The 25,078-nt window shown below is 43.8% G+C and overlaps 2 protein-coding genes across 3 annotated transcripts; one reads left to right on the top strand and one right to left on the bottom strand.

Moving 5' to 3' along the window:
- The first annotated feature begins 80 nt into the window (after positions 1–80).
- Positions 81–11,437, top strand: RBM48 (RNA binding motif protein 48). Its single transcript, XM_006114475.5, has 5 exons — positions 81–273; positions 2,030–2,220; positions 2,510–2,655; positions 5,822–6,390; positions 8,315–11,437. The coding sequence occupies exons 1-5, from the start codon at positions 163–165 to the stop codon at positions 8,399–8,401; spliced, it is 1,104 nt and encodes a 367-aa protein (XP_006114537.3). The 5' UTR covers positions 81–162; the 3' UTR covers positions 8,402–11,437.
- Positions 8,444–25,078, bottom strand: CLXN (calaxin). Of its 2 annotated transcripts, XM_006114473.3 has the most exons (6): positions 24,668–25,057; positions 20,684–20,839; positions 18,940–19,044; positions 11,452–11,603; positions 10,365–10,469; positions 8,444–8,857 (listed from the first exon to the last, which is right to left on the bottom strand). In XM_006114473.3, exons 1-6 carry the CDS (start codon positions 24,723–24,725, stop codon positions 8,807–8,809), a joined length of 627 nt encoding a protein of 208 aa, XP_006114535.1. In that variant the 5' UTR covers positions 24,726–25,057; the 3' UTR covers positions 8,444–8,806. The 2 variants fall into 2 exon arrangements, with proteins under 2 accessions (XP_006114535.1, XP_006114536.1); XM_006114474.3 differs by lacking the exon at positions 18,940–19,044 and having other exon boundaries at positions 24,668–25,078.

Raw genomic sequence — 25,078 nt, 5'->3', positions numbered from 1 at the left:
GGGATTCTGCAGGTGCTGTCTGGTCAGCCCAAATCTCTCCTGCGCGTCCCCGCCCGCAGCCAATGAGCGCGCCGTAATCGCTCCCCGGTTCTGTGACTGGCTGCTGTTTCGGGGAGCTACTGGTGCTGCCTGGCCGTGGCGCGCGCGGGGGGAGATGGGAAGATGGCGGCGCCTGGCGATGGAGTTGGGGGCTTTTGTAAACACCACGCGCAGCAGGGCGTCTGCGACTCGCGCGCCAAGTACCGGGAGGGGCGCAGGCCCCGCGCAGTGAAGGTGGGAATGTGCGGGGCCTGCACTGGTTAGCCCGGGCTACGGGCCACCTGGGCGAGCATCTGGCTTCAAATGCCCGCGCCCGCCCGCGGGTACGCGCCAGGTTGCGGGCTGCTCTAGCCGCCTCCTGTTCTCCCTGCGGGAGCGTCACCCTGCTCCGAACGCTGCGGCGCCTGGGGCAGAGTTATTCACTCCCTGTCCCGGGCACGGCACAGGGCGGGGCTCTGGCTGGCTCTTGCTCTCCAGTGGCTGTGGGTGCACGCTCTGTGTTCAGTTTTGTGGCATTGTGATCCAAAGGCCGCAGCCTGTTGGGGCGAGGAGGGGTGATAGGATGGTGCAGGATTGCAAATCACCCCATCACACACTCTCACCTACCTGGCGCTGCCTGGAAACTAATGAGGTTTCATTCTGGCAAAAACCGATATAAAGCTTGCCACCAATGAGTTAGGAACCATTTGATTAACATATTTAAAAGTTTCAGAGGGGTAGCTGAGTTAGTCTGTAACAGGAAAAACTTAACAACAAATAGTCTGGTAGCACTTTAAAGACTAACAAAACGTGTAGATGGTATCATGAGCTTTTGTGGGCACAGCCCACTTATTCAGATGAGCAGAGTGTTGGAAGTCCAGAACCAAGAATAAATAAAGGAAGGAGTGATGGGGAGGTGTCAATGGTTCTTGATGTCTGTGTAGAATCTGGTGTCACTACTCTTCCTTTCATAGTGCAAACTAATGATTATCAGCCTCTTTTAACTATTTAGTCTTTAAGATGCTAATAGACTATTTGTTGTTTTTTAAATGTTTCCTGTTTCAGACTGGCTCTGCTATCCCTTTGAAAAGTATGTACCCAATGTCCTCTTTTCCTCCCCTCCAATTTTTTTCCTCCCTGCCCGCCCCCATCTCTCCTTGCCTTATTTATTCTTGGTTCTGGACTTCCAACACTCCAGTCATCTGAAGAAGTGGGCCACAAAAGCTCATGATACCATCTACATTTTTGTTAGTGTTTAAAGTGCTACCAGACTATTTGTTGTGTTGTGTTGATTAACATATGTGCGTCTCTCATTACAACAAACATCAGTTTGTTCCGGCCACATTTAACATCCCCCACTCCACACAAACCTGGCCATATTGGGAGTGTTAATCATTAATGTAAGGAATGTTCGATTATGAAACTATAGGAAACATTAATATTGAAAGAAATCTCACATTTCAAAATTCTTCTTGCACTATTTTGGCCTCATTTTAGATGTCTTGTTACATGCTACAGAAAGCCTACCAGCATTCAGTTGAATCATAGAATTGTAGAAAATAAATTGAAAAATGTATTCCCTTATCTTGTCTTGAAAGGTTGCATACAATACATACAAGCTTCAGGGCCCAATCCTGCAAACATGTTCATTGTTGAAAAGCACATGTAATGTACTGGCTAGACTATATAGCATTGCTCTTTACTGGATCAGATCGGAAATAAACCTAACTCAAATGGTAGGCATCTGCTTTTGGATCAGAATGATTGAGTTCTATAACCAGTCACTGATGAGGAAGTCCCTGCTGATCATAGAATTCTTACAGATTTCTGTTTGTTGGGAGTCCCTATAATACTTTCTTTGAAAGATTCCAGGCTTGAAATCAAGGGGGAATGTTTAAAATTTTCTAAAGTTCTAAGAGGTCAATAGAAGAAAAATACTTGAGCTGCTTGAATATAGTATTTAATGTTTTATTGCAAGATAAATGTATGTAAATGTTTTTATTTCTTTTAGGTGTACACTGTCAACTTAGAATCTCGTTATTTGCTAATACAAGGCGTTCCTGCTTTGGGTGTCATGAAGGAATTAGTGCAACAGTTTGCATTATATGGTGCCATTGAGGAGTACAATGCTTTAGATGAGTATCCAGCGGAACAATTTACAGAAGTTTATCTTATCAAATTCCAAAAATTACAGAGTGCAAGGTATTGCAACAGATAACATCTGTATGCTTTCCATTTTCTTCAATCTTTGGTTTCTTAATATAATATATTTTCAAGTAAATTTCTTGAGATTCAGGTAAAATATTTATTCCACGTAAATATGCTTGGTAAATACAAGAATGATGTGTTCTCTGTACAGTGTAGTCATGTAAACGTTTATTACAAACATAGATCAAGAGAATATCAGTGATCCACAGATACGTTTGTTAAAATGTAAGCTATGGTAATATTGGACTAATGTAACATTTTAATGCAATTTTCTTTCATTTAGGATAGCCAAGAGAAAAATGGATGAACGGAGTTTCTTTGGTAGTTTGCTTCATGTGTGTTATGCTCCAGAATTTGAAACAGTCCAAGAAACAAGGGAGAAGTTGCAAGACAGGAGAAAGTATATAGCAAAAGCAACAAGTAATAGAGGTTTGTAATTGGACACCCTTTTGAAAGTTTAAAGTATCGCTTGTGTTGTGGGTATGTTTTAGCAAAGTAAAAATGCCTATTCTTATAGTTAATTGTTCCTATTTACTTTTCTACAAAGTGTGCGTGTCTGTGTTTTCAGTATTTTAAGAGCAGAATGGGAAGTTCTCAGTGTTCAATGGATTCTAAATGATCACAAAAAATATAAAACAAATAGTAAATAGGGGATTAACAAAAGGATAGGTTTTAATGCTTTTGTTTCCCTAGTTTCTTTTCTTGATAATGAGGTGTGTGATCTCATTTATCAGAAACATAAGCATAGCTAAGAAACATGAGGTGAGAGTCTTAGCCCCATTCTGATCCTTGTGCAGGGTAAATGGGCCCTAAGGTCATGGATCCACCAAAGGTAGAATTCCCCCAGTTGCAGGGACTGGTGATGCAGACATAGTGGGGGTGGGATGTGTCAGTGGTGGGGCTGCAGCATGCAGCACTGTGGAGATTCCAGACAGTGGTTCTCAAACTTCTTGGCCCACCCCACTCAACACAGACCTTTCCACAGACTACCAGTCAAATACCCATGACAAAATGAGTGCAGGAGAGGGGAGGAATGGGGTCTGGATGGGAGGTTGAATTCAGGAGTGGGCTGAGGTGAGACATCTGGGAAGTATGGAGGGTGCAGGAGTGGGGTGGATTGGGCGGAGGGTCTGGGAGGAGGGTGAGTGAGAGGGATGGAGATGCAGGGTCTGGGCATGAAGGAAATGAGGGGGCGCTCATCTGGCTTTGTGCCTCCTGCTACTCCCAGGCCCCCTCACCCCTGCTGCTCCCAGTGGCTGTAATTCCAGCCAATGGGAGCAGCGGAAAAAGCCTGCAGGGAAGCAGTTTCCTGCCTTGCCATTCCTCTAACCAGAGAGGGGGAGCAGCAGCTTGTGGAGGTGCTTCCTTTCCCTGCAAGCCAGATGCAGTCGTTGAGGCTCCTTCCCCCTCTGCTTTTGCAGTGGGAAGCCTGCACTCCAACCTCATGGGGAGTGGGGACTGGATTGCCAGCACAGGCTCCCCACTGTTGAGGGAGGGGGCAAGCCCCGAGCCCTCAACCCAGGCCACACTTCGAGTACCACTACTGTAGCCCATAGGATAGCCCCAGAGTTACTGTAAGTTAGATAGGTCCCTCCACCCCATTCCTCATGAGCAGCTGAGATTGAAAAGGCATAAAGCCACATTAACCAGCTACTCTCTCTTCCCTCTACCTTCGGGCTGTGAGTTCTGTGCTGTATCTCCAAAAAGCATACCACAGAATCTCATTTTTAGATATTGTAAACAGTTTAGGCTCCATACGTTTTATATATTGCTATTATATACTCCGATTATATGTGGTGTCTGCACAGACCTGGAGGGGCACATGCCCCAGCTGCAACAATGGCTGCAGGATGGGTCCACAGCTCTGGCTGCATCCATGGGAGGAAGGGAGCAGTGCACAGCTTCAGGCCAAGGGAAGCTATAGTGGGGGCCCACAATATCCTGGCTCCAGCCCCAGCCACCTGGGGAGACAGGGTACACAGTCCTGGCTCCATCCACCTGTGGGGAATCATAGAATACTAGAACTGGAAGAGACCTTGAGAGGTCATCAGGTCCAGTCCCCTGCCTCATGGCAGGACCAAGCACCATGTAGATCATCCTTGATAGATGTTTATCTAACCCACTCTTAAATATCTCCAATGATGGCGATCCTACAACCCTCTTAGGCAATTTATTCCCGTGTTTAAGCACTCTGACATTTAGGAAATAGAAGCAGCCCATTGCTGCTTGTCCTATCAGCAGAGGTCAAGGAGAACAATGTTTCTCACTCCTGCTTATAACACCCATATAGGTACTTAAAAACTGCTATCAGAAAATGCCAAAGCTAAGCTTGCTTCCTCTTTATACCTAATGTATTAAAGTAGATTCGGAAGGATTATATTTTTATCAGTAAATGTCAGTAAACATCAAGTTTAGCATGTACACAAAAATTATTTCCATTGTTGATCAAAAATGTACAGATAGGCAAAGTAAGAAAAGCACTGCATGAGAACTTATTAGAGTTTAAGGATATTTACTGTGTGTATTTCAATATGTGATGTTGACAATTTGTCTTGTAAGGATTTTAAAGCTTTAAGTTTTTGAATATCAACATCTGTTATTTACATAATTACTGTCTGACTCCTCCCATAATTTTTTGCAACTTAAAATTTAAATTGATAAAAATTGCAAAATATGCTTAAAATCCATTTTGCAATTTGTGAAAATTTAAATTGATATAAAAATGCTTAAAAATAACTAGGGATATGAAATATCAGTTAACTGAATAGTCGAGTATCCACATGAATTCTTATCTGTTAGTCCACTATTCTGTGGTCTCTGGGGGCATGGCCAGCAGCCACTGCACTCTGGCCTCGCTCCCGAGGAGTCCCCTGCCACTCTGCACTGCTGCATCTGTATCAAGGTGCCAGGCAGTGTGGGGTACCAGCCGGGAGCTGGTCTGAGAGGGGAGCCAGTTTAAAAACCAGCTCTCCTCACAGACCAGCTGCCTGTCACCCTGTGCTGCTGCCTCTGATAAAGAGGCAGCAGTGTGGGGTGGCAGCAGCCCCTGTCTGGGGGGAAATCTGAGCTCAAATGCAGAGCTGCAGGAGAAGTAAATTCTGGACCCAGGACTGAGCCAGGCTGCTGGCCAGCCAGCTAAAAAATGTACTGTGGGGGTGAATGCATCCAGTCTATAGCATTAATCTATAAGCTTTTGCTAATCAGTTAATTATTGTCTATGCTGTTACATCCCTAAAAATAAGCCAATATTATTCATCAAAATGGTAATAAAATGGAATTTTGCCAGGCCTAATTATACAGTCTTTAATTACATGAAAACACACCATATAACAAATATGATGAATTGTTTGCTTTTTTTCCTTTGAAAAAACTGCTGAAGTATGTTTGCTCAAAATTTCCAGTATAATTCAGTTTCAAGCAGAAGCCACACCTGAAAGAGTTTGAAGGGTAAAACTTAAAAAATGAGTATCAAACTTGAGGTTAGACTGGAACTGGCTATAAAATCCAGACCGTAGTTCAGCTACGCTAGATAAATGTTTTATTTGTTAATACTTCTCTACATTATATATAACAATCTACCCTTTTTGTGTTAAAGTTCTTTTTATTGCAAAGAAGATACAGGAACCTAAAAAGACTGCTTCAAAGAACTTAGAACGTTGCTTTCAACCAGAAACCTTAGGAGTCAGTGCAGCTGATGCAAGTACTAGTAACTGGGATCCCTCTGCACGTTGTCCTTACCCTTATAAGCCATCTTGCGAATTTTCATCAAGAAATACAGCATGTCCTTCAGGAGATCACTTTCAGAGTGCAATGGCATTCCCTCAGTATGTCAATAACAGTGCTGAAACTTCTGAATACAATAGCCAAAGCAAACCTTTGACTAATAGTGCACAAGAAAGGGGGCGTACTAACTCACCGGTTTCTCTTGTGCTGCAAAGAAAAGTTCCTTCTGATAATGGAATTGGGAGATTTATGCCCCGAACAACTCAACTGCAAGAACGAAAGAGAAAGAGAGACCAAAGCAATCAAATTGCCTTCATTGGAACAGACTCAGATAGTAGTGAAATCATTATTGGTCCACGGCTACCAGAAATACCAAAAGTAGACATGGATGATGATTCCTTGAATACTTCAGCAAGTTTAATTCGAAATAAACTTAACAAGGTATGTACTCTAAAAATAAAAATCAATCACCTAATTTTGATTTTCAGACGTGTGTTACATATTCATTAAAAATTATTTAAAAACATATATGGGACCATCAAGTAACTTATGTCAATACATTGGATATTTTTCTGGCATTTTGATGAAATAATAATGGGGCCTGATTCTGAGAGATGCGAGCATCCATAATGCCCAATGAAATCAGTCACAGGTTCTTATCTCCTTTCCTGACTAGGCCAAATGTCAAAAAATTACCAAAGGGTTGGTTTTTCTTAAATCTCTGTAATCATAATATTTTCAGAATCATTTTGATGCTGCACCAACTTTGTGCTGTTGAAATATTTTCATTTGATATAGGTTTGGTTTTCTGCCATTTTTAGAAATAAAAGTAACATCAAGATGCTATTCATTTTTCATATTAATTCATTTTCTACATATACTTAACTGCAAAGACAGGTGAAATATATGGGGGTGGAGAACCTTTTTTGGGTTGGGGTGCCAATGACCCAAAGTAGAATCATTTGGGGGCTGCACACAAATGAGAATTAAAAACAAACAAACCAAAAACCCTCATTGATGTGTCCCCCGTCTGAGAAGAAGAAAGACATTCCCCACATTCTCCTCCCACACCAGAACTGGGCATAGGTAGCCTAGCTCAGTAGATCTTGAGTGCTCCAGTCCTGCAGTGGATTAGTAGGGGGCAAGTTGGAGCACAGGCTGGGGAGGCCCCTGAGCTTTGGGGGACAGAACCAGGCAAGCGAGGGGCTGAATGCAGCCCCTGGGCTTGAGGTTCCCCATCCTTGATCTAGAGCATATCTGGATTTCAGACGTCTTTATTAAGCCATTTTAATCAAAGGGGCACCTTAAGAGTCAACCCAGGTGGTTGACTCTAAGCACCGTGTGCCGCCCCTGGTAGGGGAGGAGACTTTGTATGCTCTCCAGGCCCTGATTGGCCTAGGGATGGGGGAAACGGCAGATCGACCCGCTTGACAGGCCTTATATTAGAATTTCCTTTTCTTTGCCTTTCAGTTATTTGAAAATTGTTCATACTTCCTTCATAGATATTGTGTACTGCCCCACATGAAATATTTTACCTGCACAGCTATATCGCAATGAGAGGCTCACGATTATTTTTGTTTTTTCAAACAGTAAAAGGGTTAAACAAGTAAGATGGCTTAAGATAGCAGCAGTTCTGAAGTTAAGCAAAAATATTAAATTTGAACTGCTTTTTCTAAATACATGAGTAAATAATGCAGTGATAGTTTGGTCTGTCTTTCTCCAATTAATATAATTTAAAAGAGATCCAGAGGCTATATCTTAAAAAATAAGCTTGCATCATATGAAAGCTTAATGAATGCTTTTTGACTTTTCTTTGGGGACACTATAAGGGACTGGCATAAAAACTCATGTTTTTGACAAAATATTTGGGTTCATTTTATTCCAAACAGCCTTTTTGCATTTTGAAACCAGGAATAAAGCATTCACTCTTGGAACATACAACTTTTAAAATGCAGTTTACTAGCGGCTGTATAGGGCCAGCCACTGATATTTCTTCTCACACAGAGTAGCATTTCACTTCACAAGTGGACTGAATTACTTCAGTAGATCTGTAGCTGTATGCAAGCTCTTGATTCAAAATGAATAAAGCAAGTTGACTGTCACTGATTCACTTTCTTGTTGATGCTGTACTGTTTCCCCAGTATTTCATTCTAAGCATTAAAAACTGTTTTTGTAAGAGAATGTTATCTATCACTTTATGCGGGGGAAAATTTATAATACAATTGCAATGAACAGATATTATACTTTGATCCTAAAATTCAAATATCTAAGTTACATACATATCCAGGGACCTTTTATTCTAAAAGTAACAGAAGAAGGAATAATAACAATGCATTGAGCTTGAACTTTTTCCTTTTTAAACTAGGTATCAGTTACTGTTCCAAAAACATCTGGGGAAAAACCAGAGGATAGTCAAACAAAGCCACCGATAAAGCAGAGAAGAAGAATATAGATACCACTGGTAGCATCTTTGGTGTTATCTGCCTTTACAGGATGTAATTTCAAGGATTTTTTATTTTTGTAATGTCAGAGGTAAAGAAATATTAAATTGTATTTTCAAGCAGTAGCATAAACATTCATGATTATACATCTTGTATTTTTTTACATTTTGTGAAACCAGCGTCTATAATTTGTAGCACTTTGGTACCTCAGTAGACAGATAGCATTTCATGAGGTATAAAATATTAACTCCTTCAAATGTCCTTGTAATCCTCTTACTCATTTCTTCATTAGCAGGTATACTGAAGTTAAGGAATGCTGAGGTATATTATAGAGTTCAGACTTGTTGCTATTTTTACCGTCTTAAGAAAATTGATGCCGAGAAACAGTCCTTTACAGTAGTTTTCCAGTTGCAGAGTTACAGATCACCAGTTTCTTGGAATGCCTGCATTTCAAATGCCATGCTGTTCTATATTTAAAAAACAAACAAACATAATACGACAAAATAATTATAAAGTAAAATAATTTAAACTAGTTTAAAAGGGTGAAAAGTATTCAGAAAATAATAGTGCTAAATTGCAGCTTGTTAAGAGTAAACATATTACTTAAAATTTGAAAATATCTTTCCAATTTCTCTTATGCAACCTCACACTTATGTAATGTAAATTTTTGTGTCCAAGAACTTGTCAGAACATTCAGAGTGATGGTTCCTTCTGGAAACAAAAGGACTCATGATGGGTAGTTATAACTAGATATACCACTTATGAGAATATCCTGATTTTTGAACATCTAAAAATTAAAAGAAAAAGCTGCATTGGGAATCCTTTCTTGCCTTAGCTAAAGTAAAAAAAAAAATAATGAGATGCTTGTTTTGTTGTTTTTTGCAACAGAATAGTAAAGAGCATATCCAAACCTCTGGGGCTAGAACTGCAGGTTAATACAGACTAGAGTGCTCTTTTCTACTGAATCCTTTTAAAAAACTGACAAGCTTTTAGAGCACAATACACAAAGCATAGAAGTTGCTAGCATATAACAGTTGACATGAATCTTCAGTAGGACCATAGTTTAATAACTAGAACAGAGTAGGCATTAGATGGCCTAGATTTTTAGTCCAATTTTTTCACCAAATTTAAGATATTAGGCAAGTCATTTCATCTTCAAAACTTTTCCTTATCTCTCAAATTAAAATAGATATTACAGCTGGGCAAGAATAGTAGTAATAGTAGTCCTCTTTCATGATGGATTTCAAAAATTTAAAAGCTGGTTTTGTTTTGACAATAAAACTTCAAAATGTTGAAGTTCTGTGCAAAATGGAATCCAAGCTTTCCCTGAGCTGCCGGCTGGGAATATGTTATTGTGGAGGAGCCAGGCTCCTATAAGCCTCTGCAACAGGACAGTCTGCTTGGCTGGCTGTCCTGGGTGGGGATCCTGGAAGTTCTGGATCTACAAGTAAGTGTTTGTTTAGATCAGGGGTAAGCATTAAGTGGCCCACAGACAAGATGCAGTTAATCAGGGTTAACCTCTAGTGGGCCACCAGACACTTTTTTACCCAAGTGTCCACATGCATAAATGCTCATAGCATCCATTGGCTGCAGTTCACCATTCCCAGCCAACAGGAGCTGCAGGAAGCAGTGGCCCAACCCATGCCTCTTCCTGCAGCTCCTATTGATCAGGAACGGTGAATCCTGGCCAAGGGCAGCTGTAAGCAGCTGTGCCTGTGGATGCCCAGGTAAACAAAATGTCTGACTGTCCACCAGGGGCTAATCCTGGTGAACTGTGACCAGCCCGGGGGCTGCTTATTGCGCACCCCATTGTAGGACTTCCTATGATAGAAATCTATGAATCCAACATGAGCAAATGAATATCTTACAATTGGAGAACTGGCAATTCTCAAAGAACTGCGAGGCAATAATCAGGGTGAAGGGCAGTACTCGCCTCAGTTATTTTTTTTTTAACATGTAAGAATTATTTAATACCTTCATGTCTGGCAAACATGGTCCAAATGCTTCCAAGAGAAGATTTTCATCTCTTACAGCTTTTTCAAAATCTGTATAAGAGAGCTTGCCATCATGGTCGTAGTCCTAGAAAAGGAGGATAAGCATTATTGGTCAAAAACAGTTACTTATCTTACACTATCAAATACTCTTCAAGTAATTGTTGAGCTGAATTTCACTCTTGGTAGGCATGCACACAAGATCAGATTCATTTGTCCAACAGTTTCCGTTGGGGGGGGAGGGGAAGGTCCTTGCTTGCACCTGTATGTTTTCATACCCTGCACCTGATAAAGGGTAGGGTGGGCCAACCGTCCTGCAGTTTGTTGACCAACATAGAATCCCAGAGGAGTAAGACTCCATAGTAACAGGAAAGGAAGGTACATTTAAAAATAAGTATCTTAAGGTGATCAGGAGAAAATATATTAGTGTAATGAACTGAGCAAGGTAGGATGGTTTTGTTGTTATGTCACTAAAGTGGGATTCATGGGAACTGGGGGTTATATTTTTGGCTCTTTCTTAGACCTCCTGTAAAATCTGTGCAAGTCACTTAATATCTTAGGGTATGTCTACACTATAGCGTTATTTCAAAAGATCTTATTTTGAAATAGTTAATTTGAAATAAGTTATTTTGAAATAACACGTCTACACACAAAATGCATTTCCAAATAGCGTTTTGCTATTTCAAAATAGTACGTCCATAATGAGTGGATGCTGAATCGCATTTAAGGCTTGCCGGAATCAGGTCTGGCAGGGCCTCAGGTCAGGAGCTACTTTGTGTGGCTGCTGCTGGAGGCTATCTGAGGCCTGTGCTTAAAGGGACTCCCCTGGACAGCCGGGTCTCAGGTTTCCCTGCTTGCTTGCCTACCTCGATGAGGGACAGCAAAGCATTTTGTCTCTGCGTGCTCTGGTTGCCATCACTCGGGACACCATAGCACTCTGTAACATGGAGCCAGAGCTGCCCCTGGGCACTCTGGTGCTTAACTCCTGTGGTTGTTGTGAAGATGAATTCATTGATATTAAAGAAGTGCACCTTAAATAAAATAAATGGTTATTTATGTTTGGTACTTGCCATTTTCTTCAGTGTTATTTCTACCAAGTCCTTAATTCCCTCATCGGGATCTTCTTCTGATGGCTGTTTTAGCAGGCTATTCTTCAGCATATGAAACATTTCCTCTCGTGAAATGTATCCATCACCGTTCAGATCGTAGACCTCAAAACAATCTTTTCAAAAGATAAATGTAATTTAATTGCATACAAACATTTCCCAGATCATTACAGTTGCTTGTTAGCTATGTGTTATAACAGGTAAAGGCAATTTTATACTTTCATTTCAGCTAAAATATATAATAGAGGTTGAACACAAATATACAATACACAGAAAGTGACAGATTTTAAGTAAAAGTTACAAAAGTGAGTGGATATTTGGATAAGAAAGGCTGTAAAAAATTGTGAAGTTTTGGTCCTTAGTTTGGGGTGCAGGTGTGGGTGAGTGGCTAACGGTGCTGCAGAGTATAATGTCAAATTGGCAGCAGAGCCTTTTACCCTTCCACAGGAGCTGGATACCCCATATTCCTCCAATCCACTGGGTGGAAGATTGAGCCTCTGTACTCTACAGTTGATCACAGCTCAGAGACCTCTGGAAATCCTGTGCAGGGTTGGTACCACAAGGGTTCCCCATCCCCTGCTCGCTGTGAGAGGAACCTCTGGTCCCACTCACTAAGCCATCCTATTTGAAGAGGGGGAAAAGATTACTACAGTACTCAGACTCTTTGTCCTACCATTCCCTAAACATGTATAATATGTGGTGAAAATGAGTTTCCAAACAATTTGTAAATTGACATCTATATGAAAGAAACGGAGTGAGAGGCAGATAGGAGAGAACTGACTCAATTGCCAATGCTACTGGGCTACATCTACACTGGCATGAATTTCTGAAAATGCTTTTAACGGAAAAGTTTTCCGTTAAAAGCATTTTCAGAAAAGTGCGTCTAGATTGGCAGGATGCTTTTCCGCAAAAACACTTTTTTGCGGAAAAGCGTCCGTGGCCAATCTAGACGCGGTTTTCCGCAAAAAAGCCCCAATCGCCTTTTTCACGATCGGGGCTTTTTTGCAGAAAACAGTTCTATGCTGTCTACACTGGCCCTTTTGCGCAAAAGTCTTTCGGAAAAAGACTTTTGCCCAAACGTGAGCAGCATAGTTTTTCCGGAAAAGCACTGATGATTTTACATGAGATCGTCCGTGCTTTTCCGGAAATTCAAGCGGCCAGTGTAGACAGCTGGCAAGTTTTTCCGGAAAAGCAGATGGATTTTCCGGAAAAACTTGCCAGTCTAGACACAGCCCAGAGGTATTGCTATCTTCCCTTGCATTAGGATGAGCCCTAATCAGTTCAGAAGCTGAGCTAGAAAATCTGAGGATGAGCTATATCTGTTTGAAAACGGAAAGACGGATTCTCCAAATACTAAAATAGTCTCTTTTTAATATATATATTAATGAATCAATAAAAGTACTTGTCAGTGCTTCCTCTTTGCTAATTTATGACTGTTTTCAGTGAGTCTTGTGATATACCTAACTTTCACAACAGGAAAAATATGTTTCTGCCTGTCAATAAAATCCTGGCTAGGTTGAAGTCAATAGGGCTATGTCTACACTGGCGCGATCTTGCACCAGAAATATGCAAATGAGGCTAAGCCAGAAGGAGCATATACACTGCCCCTTCTTGCGCAAGAAAAACTCTCTTGCGCAATGCCACTATGCTGATTATTTTCAGGAATAATGGCATTGCACAAGAGGGTTTTTCTTGCGCAAGAAGGCGCAGTATAGACGCTCCTGGTGCAAGAGCCTCTTCTGCAAAATGGCAGCTCATTAGATATGCAAATGAGGCTTGGTGATAGTCCACGCTTAGCCTCATGTGCATATTTCTGGCACAAGATCGCGCCAGTTTAGACATAGCCTAGGTGTTTTGCCACTGACTTCAACAGAAGCAAGATTTTATCCTTTGTTTTAAGGGTATGCCCCAACTTTGGAGTCAGATGGCTTTAAGGAATAGACAAATTCCTTCCCAATGCACAATGCAAATATAGGCAGCGTCAAACTATATATTCAAAGGTACACAATGCTTAAACAGTCTAAATTTCACCAATCCAAGCAGGATTAAGACAAAATCTCCAAACAAGCCAGAAACAGCTATTTTTATGTTATGTATTTTTAAATTTTCTTTCCTCTTTGTTTATCTCTGTCCTTTCCTCCTTGGGTATGCAGATTACTTAAACTATGGTGAAAAACCATTTCCCCTCTTTCAAACATCTTAATCTTTTAAATAGAACTTAACAAGTTTTGTGACAGTCTTTCTTCCCTTAAGTCTGAAGAGACAGTTTTGCTTTTTCAGTTACAAACTGTGATGACAGCCACTAGAGAGCTTGTCACACAAAGTAGTTTTACTCAGCTTAATCTAATTTCAAAGTAGTCATTTGAATAAGGTGACCAGGTATTGCAGTTTTTATAGGTGTCCTGGATGACGATACAAATATTGGTACTGTTTCCGTATAACAGGCCAGCTCCACAAGCCAGATTCATAGGGAAGGACTGGAATCCCAGTTCATCCACAAATTCAATTCACATGCTAATGGACTCAATCGTGATATGGGCTGGCTAGGACACTACCTACTTAATAACCACTGAAGGTGCTAACAGCTCTCTGAGTGGTATCCTTCCTGTCTTAGCAATCTATCTATTGACTTAGATTTTTATCTGCTTAGGTTTAAGTACCCATTCTCCAGATACTTAATGATGCTCTGTCTCAAACTCCCTCCTTCCTTTTTTCTTTTTCTCCTCCTCCCCCCCCCCCCTTATTTCTTTTGAGTTTTCATATCCCAAACTCATAACTCCGGTCATCTGAAGAAGTAGGCTGTGCCAACGAAAACTCATGAGACCATCTACATGTTTTGTTAGTCTATAAAGTGTTACCAGAGCGTTTGTTGCCATCATTGTAATTATGTTGAAGTCCGGTTGGCTCCATGTTGGGCTTCAATATGGCTCGGTCTCTAGAACTGTGTGTGTGTGTGGGGGGGGGGGGGGGATTAATTTGTGGAGCCTCTGATGCCACTGCATAGCTGAATACAAAATGGTTCAATGGACAAGCCTGACACAAATGCAGCCGAGCCATAACATATCTGTGAAGGTATGGAAGGAGATGTTGTGGGTCACAGTCCTTGTTTAGACTAGGATAGAATGTATATTTTTAAAACTCAGTAGCTAACATGTTTGAAAGTTGCAGATTGAAAGTCCAGAGATGGATATCAAGAAGACTGACAGCAGCCCTCCTCCCTCACCCCTGCAATTGCCCCTTCTAGCAGTAGATTTGTCCTTAATTGTCCAGTGATTCTGAGTTTATCTTGGCTTTTGAACCACGTGAAGCCCAGCCACAATGAATAAATGACTCTAAACCAATCCTGACTGACTAAAACCTTCTGGTCTTTTCCTTGCCAATTACACTGTTAAGAAAAAGCTGACAGTAAAATACCTACCCAACCCTCCTATTTGTAGATACTATTCCAAACTGGTTTAGCCTGCTTGTATTTGTCACCTGAGCTGGTAAAAATGTTTTCAGTGAAACATTTTGCTGTTGAAGTGTGACTGCTGCTTGGAACAGCTAGTCCTGGAATCCACAAGAGGAGAGGCAATTCTTGATTTAGTCCTAAGTAGAACAGAGGATCTGGTCCAACAGGTGAATATAACTGGACTGCTTGGTAATGATGACCAGAATATAATTATATTTAACATCCCAGTGGTGGGGAAAACACACTAGCATTTCATTTCAGAAAGGGGGACTACATAAAAAATAAGGAAGTTAAACAGAAATTAAAATGTGCAGTGCCAAAAGTTAAATCGCTATAAGTTGAATGGAAACATTTTAAGGACATCGTAATAGAGGCTCAACTTAAATGTATATATCCCAAATTAAAAAACGTAAGAGAATAAAAAGGTCCCATCATGGCTAAACAAAGTAAAGGAATAGTGAAAAACAAAAAGACAGCCTTTAAAAAGTGGAAATTAAATCTTATTGAGGAAAACAGAAAGGAGCATAAACTCTTGCAAATGAAGAGTAAAAACATAATTAGGAAGATCAAAAAGAATCTGAAGAACAGTTAGCCAAAGCCTCAAAAAATAATAGCAATTATTTTAAATATATCAGAAGTAGGAATCCTACTAAACAGACAGTGTAGCCACTGGACAATGGAGATGCTAAAGGAACACTCAAAGACAATAGGGCCAATGCAGAAAAACTAAGTTAAATCTTTTTATTGGTCTTCACAGCTAAAGATGTTAGGAGATTCCCAAATGTGAGGTCCATCAATGGCCAGGACTGGCAGGGATGGTGTCTCTAGCTTCTGTTTGTCAGAAGTTGGGAATGGGCAACAGTGGATGGATCACCTGATGATTACTTGTTCTGTTCATTCCCTCTTGGGCATCTGGCACTGGTCACTGTCGGAAAACAGCCTATTGGGCTGGATAGTATGACCTAGTATGGCTGTTATGTTTTGTTGAAACATATGTTTCAATGACAAGTTTGGCAGGAAGGTTTCTTGGGTCCAGGTTAGGGATGTGAAGGACTGGTCAACTACTCACTTCCCCACCCTCCTTACTACCTCTATCAGATAGAGGCAGCAAGGGCTGGGGAGAAGAAAGGACCCCAGGCTCCATGTGGCGCTGCTCCTTTGAAAAGCCACGTGCAGCCTGGGGCCAGCTTGGATGTCCCCAGGCTCCTTGCAGACTTTCAAAGCAGCAGTACCGTGTGGAGCCTGGGACCAGCTGACCCTGGGCTCCATGCAGCTCTGCTGCTTTGAAACACCACCACCCTAGGGCTGTTGCTACACTTCAAAGGTGGAGGAGCCCTATCAACTGATTGAATACAAAATACATTGACTTTCTGATTAGTCAATTATCCAATCCTTAACATCTTTAGACCAGGTTTGAGTCTGAGGAAGCTAGGAGTGAGGAAGAAAAACCTACTTTCACTTAGGCACTGGCCTGGAAGTTGGGAGGCCCACATTCAACTCCCAGCTGTGCCCAATTTAGATGGAAAACACAAAATTCCAATGGTAAAAAGCTTAGGATTAAAGCGAATGGCATTGAATTGCTAAAAAAACCCAAACCTCACATTATCTTCAATTTTATAAATAGCAGATGACTAGATACTCTGCCTTATTTGGAGCAAAGACTTTCCACATACTAGGCTACTGACTTAACCTACAGGCTCACTTTTCATCTCATGCTATCCTAAAACAAAGTATTGCAACATAGAGCTGATGGGAGAATGTCAATTCCATCTGTCATATATTTGGTTCAAAGTAGGTCTCTGCATAGTTCCCAGCTGAGCAGCAATTTGAACTCTGCAAACTCTCTTTTGAAGAACCCAGAAAAATCAAATGGAGTTGGGAGTTGATGGTGACAGCTTATTTCCATCTCTTGTACCAGACCAAGCAATTGCTTTTGCTTAAAATAAATACAGGCAGTCCCCGGGTTACGTACAAGTTAGGGACTGTAGGTTTGTTCTTACGTTGAATTTGTATGTAAGTCGGAACTGGTGTCCAGATTCAGACGCTGTTGAAACTGACCAGCAGCGGCTGAATCGGACACGCCTGGGACAGAGCAGCTGGGTGATGCTGGGTTGGTCCCGCAGTGCCGCTCCTCGGCGCTACTGGACCAATCCGGCAGCACCCCAGTTGCTCTGCCCCAGGTGTTCCCAAGTCAGCCGCTGCTGAAACTGACCAGTGGCTGACTACAGGAAGCCCGGGGCAGAGCAGCTCTGCCTCGGGCTTCCTGTAGTCAGCCACTGATCAGTTTCAGCAGCGGCTGACTTGGGGACGCCTGGGGCAGAGAAACTGGGGTGCTGATGGGTTGGTCCAGTAGCGCCGCACCTCGGCGCTGTGGGACCAACCCGGCAACCCCCCAGCTGCTCTACCCCAGGCGTTGGAGAGAAAAGCTGCGCGCCCCCCAGCAGACCAGGGAGACGCAGAGCGACTTTTCTCGCCGCGGAGGATGCGGGCGGCAGGACCGCCCGCGTCCTCTGCAGCGAGAAAATCCTGGTCTGCTGGGGGGGTCGGGTGCGTACTAGCGGCGCCCCCCCCCCCACAGCAGACCAGGGAGACGCGGGCAGCAGGACCGCCCAGACGCACTGCGGTCCCGCCGCCCGCGTCCTCTGCGGCTTTGCTCTGCGGAGCAGCTTTTCTCGCCGTGGAGGACACGGGTGGCGGGACCACGGTGCATCTGGGCAGTCCCGCCGCCCGCGTCCTCCGCGGCGAGAAAAGCCCCGTTCGTATGTAGGGATCTGACGTAAGTCGGATCCATGTAACCCGGGGACTGCCTGTATAGAAATTTTAAAGAGTTCTTTAAAGAGATCTAAAAGAGATTTTAAAATTAAATTAAAGGCTATGGTTCAAAATAACAATTTCATCATTTTAGGCTGACTTTTTCACCAGTATGGCTAAAAGACAATGTGGCTTCTGGACTTCTCTGCACTTAAGTCTCAGTGAGGCTCCATGAACAGCATTTCACATGGCCCAGTTTGGCCCTTAAAATGTCTTAACTCTTGGTTTTACTATCTTGATAAAGACTTTTGTAAGGTCTGAATGCTCAAATACAAGCACAGAAATGGAAAACACAAAATTCCAATAGCAATGAGCTTTGAAGGACTTAATCCACTAGCATGAAATTGTTAAAAGGAAAACCTTCCAATTATCCTGAATTTTATAACAGCAGATGATTTGTATTAGTTGCATTTAAAAAGTAGGTTTAAATTAGGGATGTTAGCATATAGATGTTTAAACAACTATCTGATAAGCCTGGGCTTATCATTAATTATAACAACTATATGCACTTCCCTACTTGCTTCCTCTGAATCAGAGGCAGCAAGTGGGAAGAGGTGGGAGCCAGTGCTTGGGGGGAGCTGGCTTAAAAGCGGGCTCCCCATGAGCACCAGCTCCACGGAGCTGCCTGTCCCCCCCTCACCTGTGCTGCTGCCTCTGCAGGAGGGATGCCAGAGCTGTCTCTGTTCATGGGGAGCTAGGGCCTCCCGCCAACAGGAGTTGCTGCCATGGATAGAGGCTGCTCTGGTATCCAACAGAGCAGCCTCTGTCCACGGCAAGCCCGGACTTGCTGCAGACGGGTTGATTTGCAGCAGCAGACCACATCCATGGGGGGCCCAAGTTCCCTGTGGCCAGATTTTGCTTTGGCATCCCATGGAGCAGCCTCTGTTCACAGGGCGCTCGGGCCTCCCCTTGACAGGGAGGATTTTTAAACTAGCTCCCTTCACAGACTGGCTCTGCTTGGCACCCCGTGTGTCAGAGGCAGCAGTGCAGGGTAGCAGGGAATTTCCCAGGAGTGGGGCCTGGAGTGCACTGGCTGCCAGTCCCGCTCCCGGGGAACATTTTAGTAACCATGTAACTGCTAAAAATTGTTGCAGCTTCACGATTACTTAAATAATCTATATCTAACATCCCTAATTTAAATAGTCATAAATTGAATTATTAGTAAAAACTGACATACACATAAACCTTACATTTTATTCTTTCTTCTAGTGTTCCTCGAAGAAATATTGATAAACCTTCTACCCATTCTGTTACACTGATACAGCTGTCATTGTCTTTGTCAAAAGCACGGAACACTGAAAAGAGAAGAAAAGTTGTATGTGCTGAAAATATAATACTTAGGGAGGGATAATGCAAAGCCAAACAATTCAAAATGACCTTGACAAAATTTAAAAAATTGTGTGAAATAAACAGAATGGAATTCAATAAGGACAAGAGGTAGGAAGGAATAATCAATTGCACAAATATATAGGAGGAAATGATTGCCTAGGAAAGAGATCATCAGAAAAGGATCTGGAGGTTATGGTGAAATACAAACTAAGAAGATTCAACAGAATAAAATTGTAGCAAAAAAAGAAAACATTCTGGACTGTATTAGCAGGAGTGTTGTAAGTAACTTGTAGGTGGCAATTCTTCCTCTCTATTCAGCACTAGAAAGGCCTCACCTGGAGTACTCTGTTCAGTTATCAGCACCAAATTCTGGAAAGAAGTGGACAAATTGAAGCCAGTCCAGGGGAGATAAAAATGATTAAAGGTCTAGAAACCATGATCTATAAGGAAAGACTGAAAAAGCTGGGGTTTTTTAGTCTGGAGAAAAGAAGACTAAGGGGAAATACAACTGTAAGGGTAGTTAAGCACTGGGACAAATTACTTAAGGAGGTTGTAGAATCTCTGTCATTAGAGGCTTTTAAGAACATGTTAGTCAAACACTTGTCAGTGGAGATGATACTTAATTCTGGCCTCAGGGCATGAGTCTGAACTACATGGTCTACTTAGGTTCCTGCCAATCCTTCATTTCTATGATTCTATGAAAAAAAGGCAACAGTTTCTTTCATTGAGTTGAAATATGAAAATATTGGCTAATGATGTTTGTGTGCTTTGATATGCTTCACTATCGCAAAAGTTCCCTTTATCAACTATTCTGTTGAAACCCATATGAGCCTTAACAGTTAATATCCACTACCACAGGAATCTTGCATACAGGTTTTGCATGCATTATGATACAGTCTTCAATTACATGTTCCTGTACTATTTTTTTTCAGGACCAATGTCTCATTCAGTACATATGATGATGTTACCATATTCCTAGCATGGGGAAATCAGACTCAGTGATGGAATACTTCACATATCTCCCCTCAGACCTGTGTGTGTGTGAATTAGTCAGACCCTGTTTTGCAGTACTTTCTCAGTACCCTCTTCTGAGCCCTAAGGGATTCCTGCATGTGCAGTCCCAAACCACCCCCCTTCACCCGATGGGTTTGGGAAGGAAGCACATTTTTGAATGTTAATACTTCTCCCTCACTCCTATCTCTTAGTGAAAGAAAAAAATCTATTTTGGCTCAGCAACACCTCCATGTCATCTGCTCGCAGTATCATTGCTCAAGAGGATCTATTAGTAGTGCATTAAGCAATGTAACTAATATGTGTAACATCTGTTTTCTCATTGTCATGGATGCAGGATATACAGTGCAGTGTTTTGTTTGGGGAGGATGTTAATTAACATACATGCAGCTCCCCCTTCTCTTTTTCCAGATACATTTATAGGCATGAAGGTTCTTCACTGCAATGCTCTTGCTGAACAACAAGGAGTCAACAACATGTGAACTGGGAACACTCTAAGGATCACTAGGATGTGCTTCACAGACCATTTTGGAAACTGTTATCCCTAGCTGTCTTTTACAAAAATTACAGTCTTTATTAATCAATTAATCTCACCTCTGTCCATAATCATGTCATCTGTCATCCCAAATGTGACATGCAGAATGTTTCTGAACATGTTACGATCTAAGCCAATAACAACATGCCGATCACTGGGTTCAACTACCAGCGTGTGGAAGAGCTTTATTAGACATTCCACTTCAATTTTATTGACTGAAATAAAATAAAGATATAACTGAAGTTATAATACTAAGACCCATGCAAAACTAAGGAGAAGCAGCAACCTTAATACTGTAATAAATCTTTAGCAAAGTTTAAGAACAGCATCAAAACATGAAGTAAATAACTCTCATGGAAAGAAACACTTTTCTGAGGAGGCATAAGATCTTATTTCTTTCCAAAAAAAGACGTTTAACACTCAGCTCTTGTAAAGGAGGATACTATCATTTTATTAATTTTCCGTAGGTCTTACAGCAAGGGTGTATCAGGCTATGTCTACACTGTGCTGGTTTTGCACAAGAAATATGCAAATGAGACTAAGCATGGACTATCACCAAGCCTCATGTGCATAATTAATGAGCGGTCGCTTTTTGCGCAAGAGGCTTTTGTGCAAAAAGGAGCCAGCTACACTGCTCCTTCTTGCGCAAAACCCTCCTCTTGTGCAAGAGCCATTTTTTCACTTTTTTTGCCCAAAAAGCAGCTGCTCATTAATTATGCAAATGAGGCTCGGCGATATTCCACACAGTCTCATTTGCATATTTCTTGCACAAAAACAGCGCAGTGTAGACATAGCCCAAGTGGCCTGTGGGTCAGATGCAGTTTGCCAAGGTTAGTTTCCTGCAATTCCCACTGGCCAGGAATGGTGAACAGCAGCCATCAGGAGCTGCAAACAGCCATACCTAGACAGGAAAATAAGGCTCCTTACAGCCTGCCAGGGGTTAAGTTTGGTGACCATGTCTGACCTGTGCGCTACTTATTGCCTTCCTGTCTTGGATTCTGTAATGCTGTCAAGATAAGAAGTGACAAGACTACTGTTTCAGTCTATTGGATTAGAAATAGGGCTGTCAATTGACCTGCATTAACACCTGCGATTAATGGAGGACAGGACTAATGTGTTAAAAAAATTAACGCGTTAATTGCAAGTGTTAATGTTGCGCTGCCTTTTTGAAGTACCGCTCCCACACTTCAAAGGGGCAGCGCAAATGGAGCTGGGGATCCCAGCTGATCCCCGGCTCCTAATGCGCTGCCCCTTTAAAGCACCAAAATGGCACTTCAAAGGGGCAGCTCTGCATGGAGCTTGGGGTCAGTTGGGGATTCCAGCTGGCCATGGGCTCCGTCTTGTGCTGTCCCGTGGAAACACTGCCCTGGCACTTCCAAGGGGCAGCGCTGCAGGATCTCCAGCTGATCCTGGCTCCATGCAGCGCTGCCCCATTGAAATGCCACCACAGCATTTCAAAGGTGAGTTGCATGCAATTAATCGCATGATTAATCACAATTACATTTTTTTAATCGAGTGATTAATCGTGATTAAAATTTTTAATCGCTTGACAGCCCTAATTAGAAATAGCACTAATAAAGCTGGAGAAATGCCAGGTAATGGATTTTAAAATCAGGATTGATAATACTTCAGTGCATATTTCTTTTAACTAGTCCATATTTGACATTGGTCTCTTCAGCATCACTAAACCACCAAATTTTCAGCTCCAATGCCATTTCCATTCCCATGAAAATGGACTTCGGATCACAAGAAAACAATAGGACACTTGTATTTAATATTCTTTAAAAACTTGTGTCCATATGTAGTTTAATATAAGTTTTAAAGAAGAGATAAACATCTTCTAGCCCTTTCATTAATCTCAGCTACACATCCTTCTCTTAAGTATTATAATAATGTGTGACAAATGACAGCTTCATGATTTTAATTGTACTGAAGACCATATTCACTTCATTGTGGGGCTAGAGTAGATCTCACATCAGGGATGGGCAATAATTTTTGGCCTGGGTTGCACTGGAAGGGGCAGAGCCTAAAATGGAAGGGAGTGGGCCCAGGATGCATCTGGGCTTCCTCATCCACAGACAATGATTGGTCTGGGGGTGGGAGAGCCCCTTTGTCCCCCCCCCTTCCCACTAAGCACCCATGTCCCTGGCAGGGTGGGAAGAGGCTTCACACACTCCCTCACGCCCAGGCCAATTAGGGCCTAGGGGCAGAAGAAGCGCAAAAAGTTTCCTCTGCTCTGCCAGGAGCATGTAGCACTTTGAAGTGCTGAGGGCTCCTGGCAGGGAGGGAGGAGACTTCACGTGCTCCCCCACCTCCAAGCCCTGATTGACCTGGGGGCAGGAGGAGCACGCAAAGTTTCCTCTGCCTACCCTCGCCCTGCAAGGAGTGCTCTCGGCACTTCTCCTTGCAGGGAGGGAGGAGGCTTCTCATGCTCCCCTGCTCCCAGACCAATCAGAGCTTGGGGGCGGGAGAGCACATGAAGCTTCCTCTACCCTGCCCCTTTGGCGGGCCGCATCCGGAGGCCCTTTTGCCCAACCCTGCCTGACATCTTCCTTCTCAACCTAGAAGAGATTCCCAATTAGCTTTTAACAAGGCCTTTACAAACTAATTAGTTATGACTCCATTGTTTATCAGGCTTTGTTGCACATATATATGACCACAACACATACAGACTGGTATGTTCATTATCTCAATTTCAGAGCCCAAAATTTTGAGTGGCATACAACAGTGCAAGAATTTAATGAGGACATAAAAGTGAATGTAAAACATACTGTGTACTGCTAGACACATATGAAGTGAGTGGGATACAGTAAGACTGACTTCGTGAAGGAACCCACATGGGTTTTCTAAAGGAGCTGTAAGCATTATGAGCGCACTAGTTCCACAACAATGGAGAGCTGCAGGTAAAATCTGGAGGGGTTGGTACCATGGGGAGAGGGGAAGCTGAAGGGGAATTCTTGGTGCCTAGGGGGCTGAATCCATGGGGGCTGCAGAGGAATGCCTGGGGCCATGCTGGGCTTTAGGGGGCTGGATCCATGGGGGCTGCAGAGGAATGCCTGGGGCCATGCTGGGCTTTAGGGGGCTGGATCCATGGGGGCTGCAGAGGAATGCCTGGGACCATGCTGGGCTTTAGGGGGCTGGATCCGTGGGGGCTGCAGAGGAATGCCTGGGGCCATGCTGGGCTTTAGGGGCCTGGATCCGTGGGGGCTGCAGAGGAATGCCTGGGGCCATGCTGGGCTTTAGGGGGCTGGATCCGTGGGGCCTGCAGAGGAATGCCTGGGGCCATGCTGGGCTTTAGGGGCCTGGATCCATGGGGGCTGCAGAGGAATGCCTGGGGCCATGCTGGGCTTTAGGGGGCTGGATCCCTGGGGCCTGCAGAGGAATGCCTGGGGCCATGCTGGGCTTTAGGGGGCTGGATCCGTGGGGGCTGCAGAGGAATGCCTGGGGCCATGCTGGGCTTTAGGGGGCTGGATCCCTGGGGCCTGCAGAGGAATGCCTGGGGCCATGCTGGGCTTTAGGGGGCTGGATCCGTGGGGGCTGCAGAGGAATGCCTGGGGCCATGCTGGGCTTTAGGGGGCTGGATCCATGGGGCCTGCAGAGGAATGCCTGGGGCCATGCTGGGCTTTAGGGGGCTGGATCCGTGGGGGCTGCAGAGGAATGCCTGGGGCCATGCTGGGCTTTAGGGGGCTGGATCCGTGGGGGCTGCAGAGGAATGCCTGGGGCCATGCTGGGCTTTAGGGGCCTGGATCCGTGGGGCCTGCAGAGGAATGCCTGGGGCCATGCTGGGCTTTAGGGGGCTGGATCCATGGGGCCTGCAGAGGAATGCCTGGGGCCATGCTGGGCTTTAGGGGGCTGGATCCATGAGGACGGTGGGGGTGCAGAGGCGGTGCTGGGCGGCGAGGGGGCTGCCCAAAGGGGGGAGGGCGATAGGGACATGCCTGGCGCAGAGGGGGCTGGGAGGACGTGGTTCCTGCTTGGGGCGGGGCTGGGAACCGCTGATGGAGCCCGGGACGCAGCAGGCCTGGGGCCGCCCCGGCACTCACAGTGCTTCGCCGTCCGGCACAGCGACTCCGCGAGCTTCTGCAGCTTCTTCCTGTTCATGCTGCTCTCAAGCCGGCTGTCGCCCCCCTTCTAGGAGCCGCACGCTGTCACCATGGCAACAGAGCACAGGTGATCAGCCAATCACAAAGCCAGAGCCGGGGCCTCTAGCTGCAGGGCGGAAACTCATGAGGCGTCGTTGCCCAGCAACGGATTCGTGCCCAGGTACGGGAAGGGAGTGGGGCCATTTCTCCTCGGAACCCCGTTCGCACCTCCTCAGCTCCCGTGTGCACGGGCCCTCTTGTGGGGAGCGGGACTCCCTTCCATGGCCCTGCTCCTCCACCACAGGCTCGTGCCCACTCCCGCTGAGCCGCCGGGCACCTACTCAGCCTCTCCGGCCTGCCGGGAAACCGCCC

The sequence above is a fragment of the Pelodiscus sinensis genome, chromosome 2 (assembly GCF_052426305.1).
Source record: "Pelodiscus sinensis isolate ZL-2025 chromosome 2, ASM5242630v1, whole genome shotgun sequence".
In the NCBI taxonomy this organism is placed as follows: Eukaryota; Metazoa; Chordata; order Testudines; family Trionychidae; genus Pelodiscus; species Pelodiscus sinensis.
The sequence above is the reverse complement of the archived record's forward strand: the minus strand, read 5'-3'. Positions and strand labels throughout refer to the sequence as shown.

Bases quoted from the DNA above. Each gene is read 5' to 3' on its own strand.
- CLXN (XM_006114473.3), bottom strand. From the start codon at position 24,725: ATGAACAGGAAGAAGCTGCAGAAGCTCGCGGAGTCGCTGTGCCGGACG. The intron at 10,470-11,451 runs GCAAGTACCAAA...CTCCTTTTCTAG, and splicing joins AAATAACACTGAAGAAAATG to GACTACGACCATGATGGCAA. The intron at 8,858-10,364 runs GTATTAAATAAT...TTTTAAATATAG, and splicing joins CATGTTTGCCAGACATGAAG to AACAGCATGGCATTTGAAAT.
- RBM48 (XM_006114475.5), top strand. From the start codon at position 163: ATGGCGGCGCCTGGCGATGGAGTTGGGGGCTTTTGTAAACACCACGCG. The intron at 274-2,029 runs GTGGGAATGTGC...TATTTCTTTTAG, and splicing joins GCAGGCCCCGCGCAGTGAAG to GTGTACACTGTCAACTTAGA. The intron at 2,656-5,821 runs GTTTGTAATTGG...TTTGTGTTAAAG, and splicing joins AAAAGCAACAAGTAATAGAG to TTCTTTTTATTGCAAAGAAG.